Raw genomic sequence first — 18,458 nt, 5'->3', positions numbered from 1 at the left:
TCTCAGGCTTTGGGGGAAGTACTCTGGAATCAACACAGATGTGAGCTTGACCACAGGCTGTGCTTCTTACCGGTTAGCTGCATAACCTGAATCAGATACTCTAGGAGCTTGGGTTTCCTCATCTGTAAAATGCAAATAATAATAGCACCTGCCTAGTATAGTTGTGGGGAGCATTGACTAAAATGATGTATATAAAACACTTAGCATAGCACTTGTCCACAAATGGGGGCTATAAAGCCTATTTTTATATACTAGCTTTTAAACAGTTTCAAGATCCTGTATTTATTCAATGTTACAGTATATAATGTGCTTTCATATTTGTTACTTCTTTTTTGTATTGGTCCCAGTAATTTTTTTTATATTATAAAACAATTTTATTTGTCAATTATATCTTAGCAAAATTGGGGAAAAAATATGTGCCTCCTGAGGAAAGTCCACAAACCACCTATGGAATATCTTTCTCCCACATACTGACCCTGAATTTGATCAAGCATCTATATCTAAATGTCAGTTTATAGTTACAAATTACAAGAGGCATATTTGAAACAATAGCATACAAATGTAATCAGTAAAATCTAGACCATTTCTTCAACACATAAATTCCAAGGGAGATAAACAAAAAGAGAAAAAATCCTAGAGTGTTACTTCTTTTTAATTGCATTAAGCAATATTGTGAACTTGGGTATCCTAGGGATGATTTGTAGATAGTCATCTTTTAGAACAAGTAATAGAATGTCAGATTTGACAGTTATCCTTGGGTCTTCTCCTAGCTCTTGTCCACACTGTATCCCTATTCCAGTTTTTCTAGTGAACTTCCAGTTACAGCTGCCTCCCTCCTTCCCAGGCATATTGACTCCATTCAACCAGTGTAGCTGCTCTTATGCAAGTTCCAATGGGAGCTTGGAAGAAGCCGTTGTCAGAGGTCATAGAGAGGCTCAAAGGCTTCAGGGATTCTATCAGGTAGAGTTATCCTTGAGGGGCCCTGGGGGGAAGCCAGAATGCCTACTTGACTCCATTACGTTTGGGTCTCAAAGTTCAACCTCTGTTGGAGAAGGCCTGCCCTGCTCCATGCTCTTATCAGGGTTCTCTTTGCTTGTTGCTTTGCTTCTGCCAGCCTTTCTTCTCCTGGGGCAAGACTGTTGTAGAACTCCCAGAAGAATGTGGTTCTGCAAACCAACTCTGACTCTTGGTGTTCCTGAAGCCATGGTGCCACTCCACTTTCCTGGAGCCTGAGTCTTGATTCCTACAGCTACAGTGGATCTATTGTGTACTTCTGTAGACTTGATTGTGGATTTTTAGTCTCCTCCTGGTAAAGGAGAGATAAGGATGGCAGTTGACCTAGTTCCTGAAGTCTCTGTGAACTTCCTGACAATTTTCTCTTCCCTAGTCTTGGTCCCCTGTAATAATCAGCCATGGACTCTGGACATGGAATCCTACGTCCAGCTGGGAGCAAGCTTACCTCTCCACTGATTGCCTTATTGCTTCTGGGCTGGTTCCTATATAATGCCACCCACCTCTCATTCTAGAATCTCAGAGAAACTTCATCCTTTACTGACAGTAAATATTTTCTGGAAAATACATGCCAAGACCATTGCTTTTATTGAGCTTCTTAAATTCCTAAGCATATGGCCTGAGGCAAAATGGGACTACAGTTTTCTGAGTTGGCAGGAAGGCTAGTGAGCAAGAGACAATGCCTTATGTGAGGGACTCAGGATGGGGTTTGGAGGAACTGTCCTATATGAGAGTTTAAACCTGGGGTAAGTGTCTAAAGCAGAGTCTAAATGATAGCAACCTCTGTTATGGTTATGGCATCAGTTGGTGTCAGGTAAGAGATATTCCAAGGTCTGAGTAGACAAGGATAAAGGAGGGTTGGCTACATGTGGCCAGGCTGCAGAAGGCTCATTTATGGGAGCAGGATCCAGGCCCAGGGAGGTTGGATGGCTGCAAAGAGATGGAAAACCAGAACCTCAGTCACTAGCTAAAGTTCAGAGCACAGTCAGGCATTCGATGACACCTTTAACATATTTCATAGCCTCAGGCAAGTGTGTGCTTGATGCTGAAAGTGGCCTGAGCACCAGCCTATATTTTTTCTCCAAACACCTTCTCCTGGTGATTTGTCTGCTTTGCCTTCCACTCATGACCATGACTCAGTTACTGCTTCTTCTAAACTATGTAAACACTGTAACTGACTTCAGCCTTGCCCAATACTACCTTTGACCTGACTCTACCTTTTGCTTTTTATCTCTGGATACAATGCTTATCCTAGGGATGTTTCATGTATCCAAAAACCATTATTTTACCCTATGATAAAATATTACACCCTGTGATAAAATGCCCTATTTTACCTAGTATGGTGCTCTTCAGCCTTTCCTGTCTCACTGACCGGCACCATCAACCTCTATTTTTCCAAGCTAAAAATCTGAAATTTATCATAAGCTTCCTTCACCTCTCCATCTACCATGTGCATATTTCACTACAGTGACTATCCAATCTCTATTCTGTCATGTGGTAAACATCACCAATATTTACCAATATCCAATTCTTTTCTTTCTGGGCATAGAAGAGACATATTTCCCACCTCATTTTCAGTTAAGTGCAGCCATATCACTAGTATGGACCAATGAAACATGAATAAAACTTTGCATCTTATTTCTGGGCTAAGGTAGTAAAAGAAACTTTCTCAGTTCTCTTTAGCTGAAACATCCCTCTTCTCCTGTTGTGTTGAATGCGGAGGTTTTATGTTGAGATGGTAGTGTCACCAAGTCAAAGAAGCCTGGCTAACTGCATGACTGAGAAATAAGCTTTTGTGATAAACCACTGAGATGTGGGGATCATTTGTTACCATAATATAATCTATCATATCCTGACTAATACAATGAGTGAGGCCTGCTGATTTACCACTTCATATGCCCCTCCAGTCCCTTCACTGCTCTAGCTCAGGACCTCAATATCTCCTACTAGAACTATTGGAAAAGCTTTAAAAATGTCTTGTCTCCAGGTTGTCATCCCTCAGACTCATCCTCCAAACCGACATCAGAGTGGTTTTTGTGTAACTCAAATCCAGCCATGTATTTGGGCTACACTGTTTCATTGGCTCCCCATCACTGACATGATGAATAGGCTGGTGACATGACAGGTATTCTTCCTAGCCAGCCTCCTCTCCCATGCCTCTTCTCCCTACCTTTTACAACCAGCAACACTTAAGTGTTTGTAATTTCCAGAATAAGCCATGTTTCTTTGCCTTTATTTTTGCCTTTGCATTTATCATTTATCCAAAACATCTTTATACAGCCTTCATCTTCTTCTTTGCCTGGATAACTCCTGATTCTTCAAGAATAGTTTCTAATATCACCTTTCTGCAAAGGGCTGGGGGATGATTCAAGCACTGAGACATGTACTTTTCCTTATAACATGTTTCAGGATTGTGGAATCAGGAACTTGTACTCTTTCTCAACAATCTCTAGGGCCTGTGAGGTCCTTGCATTTGGTCTCCATGGCTGACAGTCTATATTTTTTGTCATTCTTATACATCATAGCATCCTAATATTAGTTAAACTTTGAAATTAGAACAGTCCAAATGTTTGCATGAACATTACCTCTCTGCAATAACACACATTACTTTTATAAATAAGACATATATTATACCATGTTTTATCACTTACATTGTCTCGTTTGATCTTCATAAGAAATCTGTGAGGTTGGTATTATTCCTTCCATTTCATAGAGGAGATATCTAAACTGAGAAGTGAGGTAACCTGCCTGCTGTCAAACAGCTGCGAAGGCAGAGGTGGCCTGTGACCAAGTCTCCTGACTTCCCTCTACCAAGTTGCACTCAAGGCCTCCCATTATGCCATCACAGATACTACAAGGTGGTAACTGGGAGTCTGCCCAGTTAGTGGGTAACATCTGATTCTCCTTCCCAGAGACAGACTCCAGTGAGAGAGACTGGGAGTGTTGGGGGTTCAGGGAGCTGGTTAAGGCACAAGGTCATGGTGCCTTAGTAGCCATAGACTACAAAAAAAGTGATCCAGCATCTTGAGCAGCTGAGTCAAAAAGCCAAGGCAACTACCTAAGCAGTGATTTTTAAGGTATGCACTCTAGCCAACCGGGAGGCCACAAGCATCTTCCTGATGTTCCACAAACTGATCCCAAATGTAAGTCTTGTCTTTGGATCTTGCTAGCAAATGGCCCTTGATGTCCTAGATTTTCAGTGTGTGTGTGTGTGTGTGTGTGTGTGTGTGTGTGTGTGTGTGTGTGTGTGTATGTGTGTGTCTTTCTCTAAAGGCTACTTACTAATGTCTGCAAAATTGTTAGGAGTTGGTAGTATTTCGTATTCATAAATAAGAATTTAGCACATAAGTAGAGTTTACTGAGGACTTGGCTAAGTATTCACCTGGCTGCCAGGCAACACTTGGCAGTATTTGCAAACTCCCACTATAAACATGCACGGGCAGATTGTTGAAGGATCCTCAATTTTGGGGAAGATTGTTCTGTTACCAGTATCAGTGCTATGATGAGTTGATTATTCTTTTCCGTGGTTATTATTCCTGCTTTTTAATTATAAATTACCCTTCTCTATCTTCATCATCATCTATTTTCTTTGAGGTATACTGTTTGATTAACCCTATGGTAGGAGAGTGATATCACCATAATTTATCACCTTTAAGTTCTCTGTAACAAAACATTAGCATGAATATGGATTGCAGTACACATAGAACTGTCTATGTCAATATTGCCAAAGCAGATATTCACATAATCTGAACAAAATGTGTTTGCACAGCAACAGTTTGTTGCTACCAGAGAATTCTTTGGAGAGTAGGAAAGACTGGAGGAGTGTGTGAGTCTTGGAGCCTTTTGCCTCAGGTAGGTGGGACTCACGTCAAAAAAGTTTGAGAATCACTGGGTGGAGAGGGACAACTTGGGTTCATTTTAGTGGGATAGAAAGAAATACAGAGACTAGAAGAGAGTGAATATTTGAAGGAAGACTAGGAGGCGGAAATTGGAGAGATTTCTGGTTCTGAAGAAATTATGCCTACCATGTCTTTTCAGATGTCTGTGGCCTCAGAATGGATGTGGGAGGAACAGTTAAAGGTGAATACGTATCCAGGGGGCCCTATAGGGTAGTCTGTTTCAGGCGCTGTGCAAAAATGCCTGCCAGGGCAGGTGAGGGCTGAAATCCAGCCTACTGGTTCATTGACCATGAACCCTAGTGCCAGTGAGAGAAACCTTTCTGTAAATTGTCTCTACAGAATGCCTTTTAGTAAGTTATTTAAAAGTGCCCCTATGTGCACCTTTTGGGATGAGCACTGGGTGTTGTATGGAAACCAATTTGACAATAAATTTCATATATTGAAAAAAAAAAAAAGTAAAAGTGCCCCTATGTGCAAATTATGGCCCTTAAGATACTCCAGGAAATCCTGGGCTACTCTTTTTTTCATGGATATACTGAAGGTGGCCACTTTTGCTCACAACCAGAGAAGATGGCTGAGTAACGTAAGGATATTGTACAGGCATTCAAGTAGACTTGAGACTTAGAGAAGAGTCCAGTAATGTGCTTATATTGTGGCAAAGTCAGAACATGGGAGGTAAACAGCCTAGATACAAAATAAGGTCTTCCTTCAGTTTCTTGAAATGCCACCAAGAAAAACTTTCAAATACTGCAAAAAAAAAGCCATCTAGAAGGAAGAACCCATAGAGAGATGTCTTCTTATTCTGAGCATCTTTGGGTTTAGATTCAGGCAAAAGGATATCATCTGGTTATTATGAATAATTAGAAATTCCTTAAATGAAGCTGGCCAAAATAGAGCTGTCCTCTTCAAAAACCAGTTCTAAATCTTTCCTGGAATACAATTTCACATATACTTTGTTATAAGCTTTACACCTCTGTTAAGCACTGTATGCATTCTGTTTCGTAAAGTGATCCTTGTCTTCAAGTAAACTTTAGTGAATAGTAAGATATTATTAAATGTAAGGATGTAAAACAATATTTAGCTTGACTCCTGAAAGTTATTCATGTTGATTTCTTATCTAGTAACTATTGAGGGAGATGCACTGACATTGTGCTATTTTTGGTGACTGAATTGCCATATTCCTTTCAGAATTCACATTTCAAAAATGGCAATGGTAGTGTCAGTGGTTACCTTTATTTCATTTACCCTAGTGACTGAGTGACTATTTATTTGGTATGAATAAAGCTGAGGGTTAGCGCATGTCTCTGGCACACTAGCCATAATCCTACAGGACAGTGTGGTTGAGAAATTCCCATGTGGGCTTGATGAATTGTACAAGATCCGTTATTTTTGTTTTCTAATGGTTTCCCAACCCACAAAAGTCCAAGCCATTGTATTGTTGGAAGAGCAGGCAGAAACCACATTGCTTTAAAAAGTTTTAAAAAAAATTAAAAAATTCTGAAAACAAAAACAAAACCAAAAAATAAACCAAAACAAAAAACCAAAACATGGTCCCCCACCTGTAGTCAGTGGAATTTAGGTTCCCAAGGGTTATGGTCAATTTCCACAACTTGCTCCCTTAAGCTATGAGTGGGCAGGCCTATAACATCGTTGTTTGTCTTAATTCTTAACATGTGTGTAAGGGCCAAAAGACATCAAATACAGAGGCTTTGGAGGGTAAAGCCATAACAGCAAATAAATGCAGCTTTTTAAAGATCCAGATGAAGGAAGAAGGGGAAAATACTGTAAAAGCAATATTCACGCCCATCTTTTTTGTCCCCCAGATGGAATAGGGTATGTTGTTTTGTTTCCCTTTTGATTCATAACCTGGTGTCAGCACTAGAAAAGAATAAAAACAAGTAACTAGTACTGTAAGTTCATAACATGCATTCATATATGTTAGCTTGAGAGTCAAAATAGCCATGTTATTAGGTTCATTTTAATGCAGAGAACACTGAGACTTAGGCTACCTGACTCACTCAGGACAACTCAGCTTGACAGGTACAGCCTGGACTCCAAGTCCCATCTTCTGATCCTAAAGTCCATGCTTTGCATTTTTTCAGCATACTCTAAAACCCAATGGCATCCCTTTTTTATCTGACCTCCCACAATAATTCGTACCAGTTTAATCAATCCCCAGGTAATGGAAAACTGATTTAACTCTAACATCAATGTCATACCTGTTACTTCAGGAACCCAGATGCCTCTTGGCTGGTTCTGCCGTTTTTACAACCCATGTAAGTATGAAAAGCTTGAGAACACCATAACCTCCCCCAGAAAGCCGAGGTGACATTAACCCGAATTCAGTCTGGAGGCTTCTCCTGATTTGCTGCAGATCTCACATCACGGGGACCTGTACCTAATAAATTTTAGCCACTGTCATTCCTTCATAATCAGCCTAATTACCCTAGCATTCATATTTTTCTTTGGATTACTTTTGTTTTCCATCTAGTTTAATGTAGTCCTCCATTCCATCTTGACCCCAATCAACTCTCTTAATATTTCAGTCTCTTGTCTGAAGGTCCATTAGGTAGCTATCACCTGGAGGTGTTAGAAAACCTTGGGGCGCCTGGGTGGCTCAGTCGGTTAAGCGTCCGACTTCAGCTCAGGTCATGATCTTGCGGTCCGTGAGTTCGAGCCCCGCGTCAGGCTCTGTGCTGACAGCTCAGAGCCTGGAGCCTGCTTCGGATTCTGTGTCTCCCTCTCTCTCTGACGCTCCCCTGTTCGTGCTCTGTCTCTCTCTGTCTCAAAAATAAACAAACATTAAAAAAAAAAAAAAAAGAAAACCTTATGCTTTTTTCACTGTTGCAAGTGAATATCTATGTATCTATATTACAAATTTCTCAACAGTAATTAAAGACTTGCCACAGACACTCAATACAAAGCACAAAAGTTGTATTGACAGAAACATTTTTAATAAAAAATAACATGGTGTTGACCACCAAATATACAGGGATAGGGGTTGTTAAATTATATAACAACTTGGTTTCAAGGTTAAATCTCAACCATCACCAGCAAAGTGTGTTGTACCAAATGCCCAGAGGTCTGGAGCTAAAACCACAGCTAAACTGAGATTTGGGATATATTTTAGTTTTGGCACATACAAGAAACAAGAGGACAAGGCATGGTTCGTTTGAGCATTTGTTCAAAGCATACTGAGTGTATGAATCCCCCACCACAAATTACCCTCTTCCACGGTTCCCATTCAACTTCCAAATAAAAGAAATTGAGAAAGTATTTCTCCCCAAATGTTGAGGGATTTGTCCTTCTTTATGATTTTTTATCAACCAAAGAAGAATCTTAAAGGAAAACACCTTCCAGCCTTGTGTCTTCTTCTTTATGAACTGTTTCATTGGGTTAACGAAAGATCATCAGGTCAGAAAAGAAAGTTCTGCTCCTAGCCGGAGACCTACTCCTGTAAAGACTTTTTACAGTCAGTAAACAGTCAGTCTCCCCTGCTCGTGCACTCTCTGTCTCTCTCAAGAATAAGTAAACATTAATTTTTTCTTTTAAATTATATATATAAAAAAGATAAAGTATTTAAAAACCTGAATACATGTAAGATAGCATGACTGAAATGAGGCAGTGGCCTATAACAACTGCTCTGGTGACTTCTCACAGCACAATTCTATGCTATTGAGAGTCTTTTTTTTTTTTTTTAATGTTTATTTTTGACAGAGAGAGAGACAGAGCATGAGCAGGGGAGGGGTAGAGGGAGAGAGGGAGACACAGAATCTGAAGCGAAGCAGGCTCCAGGCTCTGAGCTGTCAGCACAGAGCCCGACACGGGGCTCAAACTCACTAGCTGTGAGATCATGACCTGAGCTGAAGTCGGACGCTCAACTGACTGAGCCACCCAGGCACCCCGCTATTGACAGTCTTTATCTGAAGTCTGACAAATTTATTTGTAAAATCTGTCTTTGCCAGAAACATTGGCAGGCCATTCAAAACCAACCCTTCTGTGCTTAAGAGCTACATAAAATAGTAGTTCTACATAAATACATAGAATAGCTAGAACAACGTAAATTATGGAAAACTGTTCCCCCATTAGTTTTGCACCTGGAAGGAAATACCTAGCCTCTGAATGAATAGTGATGGGATGTTAGGGAGACTGTATCATGTCACAAGAGGGAGTTAGAAGACAGGAAGTTAGGGTAGTATCTCAGAGGACTCTGACTAGGATAAGGAAGGGGCTGAGGTACCTGGGCATATTTATTCCAGAGAAACAAATGTTATGGGAAGAACACAAATGCTGCCACAAAATATTGAAAGGGCTGTTACAGAAAAGATGATTAGATACTCTGTTCCAGAAGGCAGATCATTGGAATAAAATGAAGATGTTGAATTGAATGATCTCTAAGTTCCCTTAAATAAAATTCTGGTGTTTCAAAGTTACAAGGAGAGAGGCTGTGGCTCAGCACAGCACATAAATATGAGTTTTCCTTCAATGGGCAGAGACACCCAATCCTTAAGATATTTTGACATTTGGAAGAAGTCTGGATTGCCATTTAAGAAAAAGGTAGAGGGCATGCCTACATTCTGAGTAAATCAAGCTCTATGACAGCATGGCCTCTCCAAGTCTAAGATATTTTAATTCTTTAGTAGGATGTGATGTGTCATAGAAAGTGCTAAATAAGGGGTCTATGTGTCCTTCATTGGCCATGGGGGTAGATACTGTCTAGGTGGAGATTGTTGTCATTCTCCAGTTCTCCCGGCTTGGAAATTGCTAAGAAGCAGATTTTCCGGTGCATTTGAATTAATAGCCTTATTTCTACTTTATCTGGGATTTTTTGGTTGTTGTTCATTGTAAACATCTGTGAAGTTTTTTTTTTATAGCAGCTATAAAACCAAAGCCACATACAAGCACGCACCAAGAAAATCCTATACTCAGCCTGGAATGAGGATGTCATTGGATACTGTTTTGCAGATAGCATGTGGTAAACTGATTGACAAAGTCTAGAAATAAATCAAGATTATCCTAACGTTTAGAAATCTGACAGACAGATGGTGCCAACACGTTTCAAGCTCTTAACTAGGTCATAGTCTTATAATAAGCTATGATGTTTCCTGACCTTCTAGGCAGCTATCCTGCCTACCTCTAGGGTTTGGGTTTGGGGGAACAATTTCACCATCAACTACCTATAAATTCTCTCACTGGAAGAATAAGATTAACAAGAGCAAATTCACCGAACATCCTATTAACACTGAAGTGAAGCTCATCCCAGCAGTTATGAGGGAGCTAAACATGTAAAGGTCATGCACAAGAACAACTTGTATACTAAGCAAGAAATAGAAGACAGAAGGCCAAAAGAAACAATGGATATATTGGGATACCTTCAACTGCAAGTGCCAGAAAACCCACCTCAAAATGGCCTAAGCAGAGGGAATTTATTGACTTACATAGCTGAAAATTTCAGGTTTGGCTGGACTCAAAGATGCAGATGATGTCCAGACATCATTCACAACGCACTCCCCTGGATATCTCTATCTCTCATCTTCGCTTCATTCTCAGAAGATTCCTTTCACCTGGTGGCCCCTAAAAACTCCAGGCTTATTTTCTTCCCAACCCCAAGTCAAATAGAGACAGTACCTTTTTCCCAGCAGTTTTCGCACAAGGCCCTGATTGATTTCATTAGCTTGTTTTTGGTCATGTGCACCTTCTTCACTAATGGTAGAGGCCTAGGGCTGGGTTTATAAAGTCAGCACCTAAACCACAAGGACAGAAAATGGGAAAACTAGGGAAGGAGGAGGAATAAATGCTGGGCAGGCAAAACCCACAGATGTCTATTTGCTAGAATAGCTTCAAGCAATGTGGTAACATCACTGATGTCTGGGAAATTTCTATAGGCTGTAGACCCAGGCAGTTGGAGATTTAGACTTTGCTATTTTATGAATAGAAGCTCCAGTTCCATCATAGATGAGGATATAGCAAGCTCTAAGCACACCAACCAGTTCTGGATTTTGGAAGGTCTTTAGTCTAAGAATCAGTGTCAGGCACATTTGGCACAAGAAGGCCCCATATTCTCAGAGTAGATAAGGCTACTCTGTATCAGGCATACACATTGGAACTTATCTAGTAGTGCCATCTTAAGAAACAAAGAACAACTCTGTGACAGTATGGGGATGTGCATAAATGTTCAGATGCAAGTGTCAGTAGTCTCGGTGCTGTATCACTGAGAAGCCCTTAGAAGAACACAATAGACAAACAGTGGTCTTGGAAACTCATCTTTCATGTGGCAGTGGGTAGAAAAGGTAGGGGACAATAAGTTAAAACCTGGGCTAGACTCCACTGTGTGGGAGTAGGGGAAATCACTCCTTGAGAAAGAAGGAAAGGTAATAGCTTATTGCTCTGCTCCATTTTCGAGGTGGATGGGTAAGTCTGGACAAAGTAAAACTTTTCAGCAAGTTGAAAAATGAATTCTTCAGTCAAGGTAGGGAAAAGCCACTGTGGAAGAAAACAAGGGAGGGGCGCCTGGGTGGCGCAGTCGGTTAAGTGTCCGACTTCAGCCAGGTCACGATCTCGCGGTCCGTGAGTTCGAGCCCCGCGTCAGGCTCTGGGCTGATGGCTCGGAGCCTGGAGCCTGTTTCCGATTCTGTGTCTCCCTCTCTCTCTGCCCCTCCCCCGTTCGTGCTCTGTCTCTCTCTGTCCCAAAAATAAATAAAAAACGTTGAAAAAAAATTAAAAAAAAAAAAAAGAAAACAAGGGAAAGGCTCTAGTTCTTGAGGGTTTAAAATGAGCCATTGAGTTTTAGGAGCCATAATTTGATTTTGAGCACATGAAGACATTGGCATATATGTCCCTTGGGGGCAGCTCCTTTTGCCCACTATTGCCAAACTTTTAGTTACAGTCAGGTGTGGATATGCCTTTTAACAAGAATTTGTATTTCTTAATGATACAAAAGGCCTAAAGTCCATCAATGACTTAAACGGAAAATCATGTTCCTGTCTTCCAGCCTCCTTTTCATGAAGTCTAGCAGGGAAGGAAGGAAGGAGGAAGGGAATTCCATATATTCACTAGGATTGTAATAACAAAGTACCACAGACTGTGTGGCTTAAAAAATGGAAATTTATCATCTCATAGTTCTGCAAGTTAGAATTTTAAGATTGTGGTATAGATGGTGTTGGTTTCTTCTGAGCACTGTGAGGAAGAATCAGCTCCATGCCTCTTCCCTAGCTTCTGGTGGTTTTCTGGCAATCTTTGGCATTCCTTGGCTTATAAATGCATCACCCCAATCTGTGCCTTCATCTTCACATGGTATTCTTCCTATGTGGCCATCTGAGTCCAAATTTCCCATTTTTATAAGGATACCAGTCATATTGGATTAGAGCCCTTGCTAATCTCTTCTTTTTTTAAATTTTTTGAATGTTTATTTATTTTGGAGAGAAAGAGACAGAGCATGAGCAGGAGAGGGGCAGAGAGAGAGGGAGACACAGAATCTGAAGCAGGCTCCAGGCTCTGAGCTGTTAGCACAGAGCCTGATGCGGGGCTCAAACTCATGAGCAGTGAGATCATGACCCGAGGCAAAGTCGGATGGCCAACCGACTGAGCCACCCAGGTGCCCCCTAATGATCTCTTCTTTACTACCTCTTCAATAACCTTTGTTCCAAATAAGGTCACATTCTGAGGTACTGGGGGTTAAGACCTCAGCATATGGGGGAGGGTGTGCACAATTCAAACCATAACAGTCCATAATCATTCTTAATATTCCAGAGGTTATAAATGGCTGCACATTTTGCTCCAGTGTTTGAATTATAGCACTAAATATATACTTAATATTATGATGGCATTGGGGAGGGGAGTGTACACTTCAGAATTCCCTCTTTCCCATCACTGAGATAATCCTGGTGACTGAAGAATAAAAAAACAGATTCTTCCAGCTTGAAAGATTTATATATCTTTTGAGTCAAAAATTGGAGGAAAATCAAAATTCCTTTTGTATAAAGGGACTGAGTCTTTGACTTTCCAAGCAACGGGAGAGGAGAACCCGTTGTTACTTTACTCTCAGTAGGGACAGGAGAATACAGTGCTTCTCTTTCTACTCTCCCTCTCTGAAGTAGGAGCATGGGAATGGGGTTGGTTAATTCCTAATTTGGCTTTTGAGAGCGATTTCTCCTATTTCTGATACAAACTAATTGATCACATGTTGCTGCAAATACCCACTTGCCCGGTGTGAGTGAGGCTTTGTGCTGAACAAAAAGAAGACAGCCGTACATTTAACCACAGTCAAGTCCTTTGTGGGGCAGACAGGAATAACATGCATGATTGCAACCCATAAATAATACACCTCATGTCATCTGCATTTTGCCTACCCTTTAAAACAGAGTCTGCTATTCCTGGACAAGCCAATGTTAATCCTAGACTCCTAACTTCAGGGCCAGTTCTTGCAGGGAGTGGCATTTCCCTTCACCTCTTCCTCTCTCTATATTTTCAGTCCAGCCAAGCATAAATAAGTAGGCAGTTTCTACCCTGATCACTGAAGCTCTAAAGATAGGGCACTGAACCCACTAAATGATGAATACATGCCATATGGAGCTAACGGCAAGTTCGGATATAAATTATCTCTGTATTGCTCTCTGCATTGCAGATAAAAAGTCCCTTGTGTCATCTCTTTGTACTGAGCTGTGTGTATCTGAAAACAGCAAAAATCACTGAGAAAAGTGGGACATTTAATTTTGTCTAAAAAGGACTGGGTATTGCTTGCATTGATTAGTGAATGTTTTTAAAACATTATTTGATGTTGTGCACAATTTATTTCATTGGAATCTTATATTTGAAGCAAATATTTGAATTCTTCTGGCCAGCTGTATTGATAGTGCAGTGCAGTGTACAAGAGTTGGAGTCAAAAGACCCTGGTGTGGGTTCCTGCACTGAGAATAACATTTGCTAAACATTTGCAGAATACTAACAACCGTTCTGGGCAGATTATGTAGGTTATATCATTTACTCTTCACAACAACTTTAACAGACAGGTCCTACTATTCCCAATTTGTATGTGAGAAAACCATTCAGATAGCTATGAGAAGAGCTGGATTCAAATCCACGCTGTCAGCCATAAAGTCCATGCTCTTTCCACTACTCCATGTGACCTCTTGCCTTCTGGCTGTTTTGACCTGAAGCAGACACAAATACTTTCTTGGTCTTGTTATTCTTAGGGGAATTAAATTAAATATTCTCTAAGATCCTTCTGAGCTCTGAACACTGTCTGTGATCACTCCCTTTCTACTTTTCAAAATCTGAGTAAGCCTTTTATTTAAATACTACCCTCCTTCTTCAAACCCTAAGATAATCTTCCTATGGATGGAGGGAGGGGGGTAAACCTTTTCTGCATCAAAGATTAGAAATTATAAAGTTCAGAAATTGTTTTGCCTTAGGCCTATCTTCCTGTTGATCTACGTGCAGTCTTCTACTAGCACAAAGAGGGCATAAGAAATCCCAGTGTCCTTCAGCAGTCCCGAGGGTCTCAGACAATGTATGGTTGTGTTGTGTGATATATGGGTTTCCCTTCTGTATAGAAGTATGAACTATTTAGGAATACAAGTAACCACTTATTGTCTACCTAATTTTCTTGGTATTCCTACCTAGATTCAATAAAAATACATTTGAAACATGGCATATTAATTTCTCATTAAGCTTTCCCAATTTTCTTTATGGATTGATGTGCCAAGCTAAATACAAGAGGATAGCTATGTTCTATGAAACCATCTGTAAGCATACCAATACCAAGAACAAAAATATTGCTTTCAGGATACTCCTAGGGGTGGCTGACTGACTCTGTCGGTAGAATATATAACTCTTGATCTTGAGGTCATGAATTCAAGCCTCGTATTCGGATCAGAGATTACTTAGAGAAAAAAAAAAGATACCCTGAAGGGCTCCAGAAACTGCACAGAATGGCTATGGAAAGATTAAGAGGCAAGAGTAAGTATGGCCTTAATAAAGTCTTGGATTGAGGAGATTCAAGGAAAGATAGCAAAAGTGACCTAGTCCCAAAGTAGTTACTGCTAAAATTTTCAAATGAGTGAACTAATAGATGACTTCTTCACCAGAGTGTGTAAGTATACAAAATATTAGATGTGCCTACTTTTGAAAGAAGAAGAGAGGAACTTTCATTTAAAAAGTAGACTCTGGAAAAGACTCCTTAGGTTGCCTTTTCATTGGAACTTGACCTTTGCAAAAGCAGTGAAGTGATATAACTAGAAGCAGATTTTTTGAAGGCTCTTTCAGGCTCTGATTTATAGCTTAAGAGATAATTATTAAGAAAGTAAATCATGGGGCGCCTGGGTGGCGCAGTCGGTTAAGCGGCCGACTTCAGCCAGGTCACGATCTCGCGTCTGTGAGTTCGAGCCCCGCGTCGGGCTCTGTGCTGACAGCTCGGAGCCTGGAGCCTGTTTCCAATTCTGTGTCTCCCTCTCTCTCTGCCCCTCCCCCGTTCATGCTCTGTGTCTCTCTGTCCCAAAAATAAATAAAAAACATTGAAAAAAAAAAAATTAAAAAAAAAAAAAAAGAAAGTAAATCATTGGATGTATAAGTTGGATATTTTAGATAGCATGAATGATCAATACCATCTCCTCCCTTACACTTAATTAATTTAATCAACAAGTTATCTACTAAAATCTCTCTTCAAAAGGAACAAAAAAGAAGGAAGTCAGCATTTACTGAGTACTTTCCATATGTCAGACGTATTATTTTATTTTATTCATCTCTGCCTTTTCTCCACCTAGCCTTAATCATAGAGAAAGTATAAGCAGCCACTTTTGAAATAGCCAAAATCAAAATAGGATTTTTTTTTCTTCTCAACAACTAGAAATTTTACATTAGTTCTCCTTTCTTTGTAGAGGACTGATACAGGACTGGATTCAATTTTCAGAATGACTATTCTGGCTTTGATTCATGGAAGGCACTGTTATGAGTACTGAAAAGGCTATTTTCATGCAACCCTAAGTAAGGATGTATGTAACCCATTTCATCCATCCATACTCAGGAGTCCCATAATTAAGTGTATAAATCATTTGAAGCCTATCATTTTTTTATAGTTACTAATCCAGCACAAATATTTAAAAATTTAAAAAGAAGTTTCAAGGTCTATAGTCACTTTTATTGAAAAGGATCTTTAAATGCATTAAAACTCAAGTCATTCTTACTTATTAAAAGACAGAAGCCTTGGGGTGCCTGGCTGGCAGTCAGTAGAGCAAGCAGCTCTTGACCTTGAAGTCATGAGTTCGAGCCCCATGTGGCACATAGAGATTACATCATCATCATCATCATCATCATCAACATCATCATCCATAAGTCTCAAAACCTTATCAGTGAGCTGTGAATATAATAAATATCTGTAAGTGTAACCTCAACACAGAAAATATCAAGAGTGATAGGAAAAAAAAAAAACAAGAGTAGGCTAGTTCAGAATCTATTTTGATGTGTCTCCCTAAAACAAAATTTCTGCTAATATTGAAATAATTTTTAAAAATTACAAATGTCATGGCACCTGGCTGGCTTAGTCAGTAGAGCATGTGACTCTTGATCTTGGAGTTCTGAGTTCAAGCCCCACATTGGGCAAAGAGCCAATTAAAAAAAAAAGTAGGGGTCCCTGGGTGCCTGAGTCGGTTAAGCTTGAGACTCTTGATTTCAGCTCAGGTCATGATCTCATGGTTTGTGAGTTTGAGCCCTGTGTCAGGCTCTGTGCTGACAGTACAGAGCCTGCTTGGGATTCTTTCTCTCTCTCTCTCTCTGCACCTCCTCCTCAAAACAAATAAACTTTTTATAAAGAAAGAAAAAATTTCTTTTAAAAAATTGCAAGTATTTGTTTTCATGAGCAAGAGCCCAGATCTTGTGACCATATTATGATTACATTAATACCAAACCCTGACTGAACTTTTCCCAATGAAACAATTTTATTGCGTATTTATCTGTCCTTGCATTTAAAGTGAGTTGTAGTCTTTCATGCATGAATGATAAAATATACGCTGAAAACAATTACAATTATTACTAAAATAGCAGTAGGTTTTGTAACTTTAGGAAGCAAAAAGTTATTTCTCAGGATTTTCTAGTATTTAGTATTTCTTCATATGGCAGAATTTGCATGCATGTTGTTTTAAAATTCTGTAAACAAATTGTGATGAGTTTGTTCTTTAATCACATTGGTATTGTCTAAAACCCCACAGGGGATGTTGATGTGCATATGTTTTTTTAAAAATATTTTTTAAGTTTATTTATTTACTTAGAGAGAGACCACGAGCAGGGGAGAGGCAGAGAGAGAGAGAGAGAGAGAGAGAATCCCAAGCAGGCTCTGCACTAATAGTGCAGAGCTCAAACTCACGAACTATGAGATCATGATCTGAGCTGAAATCAAGAGCTAGACGCTTAACCAACTGAGCCACCCACGTGCCCCTCAAATATGGTTTTTGACTTTGAAAATATAATTTGATTGTACACTTTTAGTTTTTTTCTCTTTTTATTGAAGTATATATGTATGTCTAATTAACATATAGTATATTTGTTTCAGGTGTACAATATAATGATTCAACAATTTTATACATTACTCATTATTCATCAAGATAAGTGTGTACTCTTAATCCTCTTTATCTGTTTCACTCATCCCCCTCTCCCCCCGACACGCCTTCTGGAAACCATGAGTTTGTTCTCTGTATTTAAGAGCCCATTCCCTTGTTTGTCTCTTCTGTTCTTCATTTGTTTGTTTCTTAAATTCCATATATGAGTGAAATCATATGGTATTTATCTTTCTCAGTCTGACTTATTTCACTTAACATTATCCTCTCTACGTCTATCCATGTTGTCACAAGTGGCATGATTCCATTCTTTCTTATAATACTTGTGTGTGCGTGTGTATGTGTGTGTATGTGTGTGTATCTTCTTATCCATTTACCTATCAATAGACTCTTAGGTTGCTTCCATATTTTGGCCATTGTAAATAATGTTGCAATAAACATAGGAGTGCATATATCTTTTATGTATATAAATATATCTTTTTGAATTAATGTTTTTGTTTTCCTTGGGTAATTTCCAGTTACTGGAATTATTGGATCATAGGGTAATGTGATAATCTCATTGTGGTTTTGATTGCATTTTCCTGATGATTAGTGATGTTGAGCATCCTTTCATGTGTCTGTTGTCCATTTGTATGTCTTCTTTGAAAAAATGTCTATTCAAGTCCTCTGCCTATTGTTTATTTGGATTATCTTGGGTTTTTGTGGTGTTGAGTTATATGAGTTTTTTATATGTTTTGGATATTAACCCCCTTACAGGATATATTACTTGTAAATATCTTCTTCCATTCAGTAGATTGCCTTTTTGTTTTGTTGATAATTTCCTTCATTGTGCAAAAGCTTTTGTTTTGGTGCGGTCCCAATAGTTATACTTTTGTTTCCCCTGACTGAGGAGACATTCCTAGAAAAATGTTTCTATGGCTGATATAAAAAAAATTACCACCTTTGTTTTCTTCCAGGAGTTTTATGGTTTCATGTCTCAGATTTAAGTCTTTAATCCATTTTG

General features: G+C 39.5%; 1 protein-coding gene and 1 long non-coding RNA gene across 5 annotated transcripts in view; one reads left to right on the top strand and one right to left on the bottom strand.

Annotated features, from left to right (window-relative positions):
- Positions 1-634: 634 nt before the first annotated feature.
- LOC131485036 (uncharacterized) lies at positions 635-3,915 on the bottom strand. The gene is made up of 2 exons (XR_009248592.1): positions 3,663-3,915; positions 635-1,306 (listed from the first exon to the last, which is right to left on the bottom strand). It is a non-coding gene; the product is annotated as an uncharacterized LOC131485036 (long non-coding RNA).
- Positions 3,916-3,923: 8 nt separating this feature from the next.
- The window catches only part of EHBP1 (EH domain binding protein 1), a 378,662-nt gene continuing 364,127 nt past the window's right edge, over positions 3,924-18,458 (top strand). For all 4 annotated transcript variants that reach the window (XM_058683956.1, XM_058683952.1, XM_058683950.1 and 1 more), the window contains exon 1: positions 3,924-4,154. In XM_058683956.1, the coding sequence (XP_058539939.1) occupies positions 4,153-4,154 (2 nt within the window). In that variant the 5' untranslated portion in view covers positions 3,924-4,152. The remainder of the gene's footprint in view (positions 4,155-18,458) is intronic.

The sequence above is a fragment of the Neofelis nebulosa genome, chromosome 9 (assembly GCF_028018385.1).
Source record: "Neofelis nebulosa isolate mNeoNeb1 chromosome 9, mNeoNeb1.pri, whole genome shotgun sequence".
Lineage (NCBI taxonomy): Eukaryota > Metazoa > Chordata > Mammalia > Carnivora > Felidae > Neofelis > Neofelis nebulosa.
This window is presented reverse-complemented; position numbering and strand designations above follow the sequence as displayed.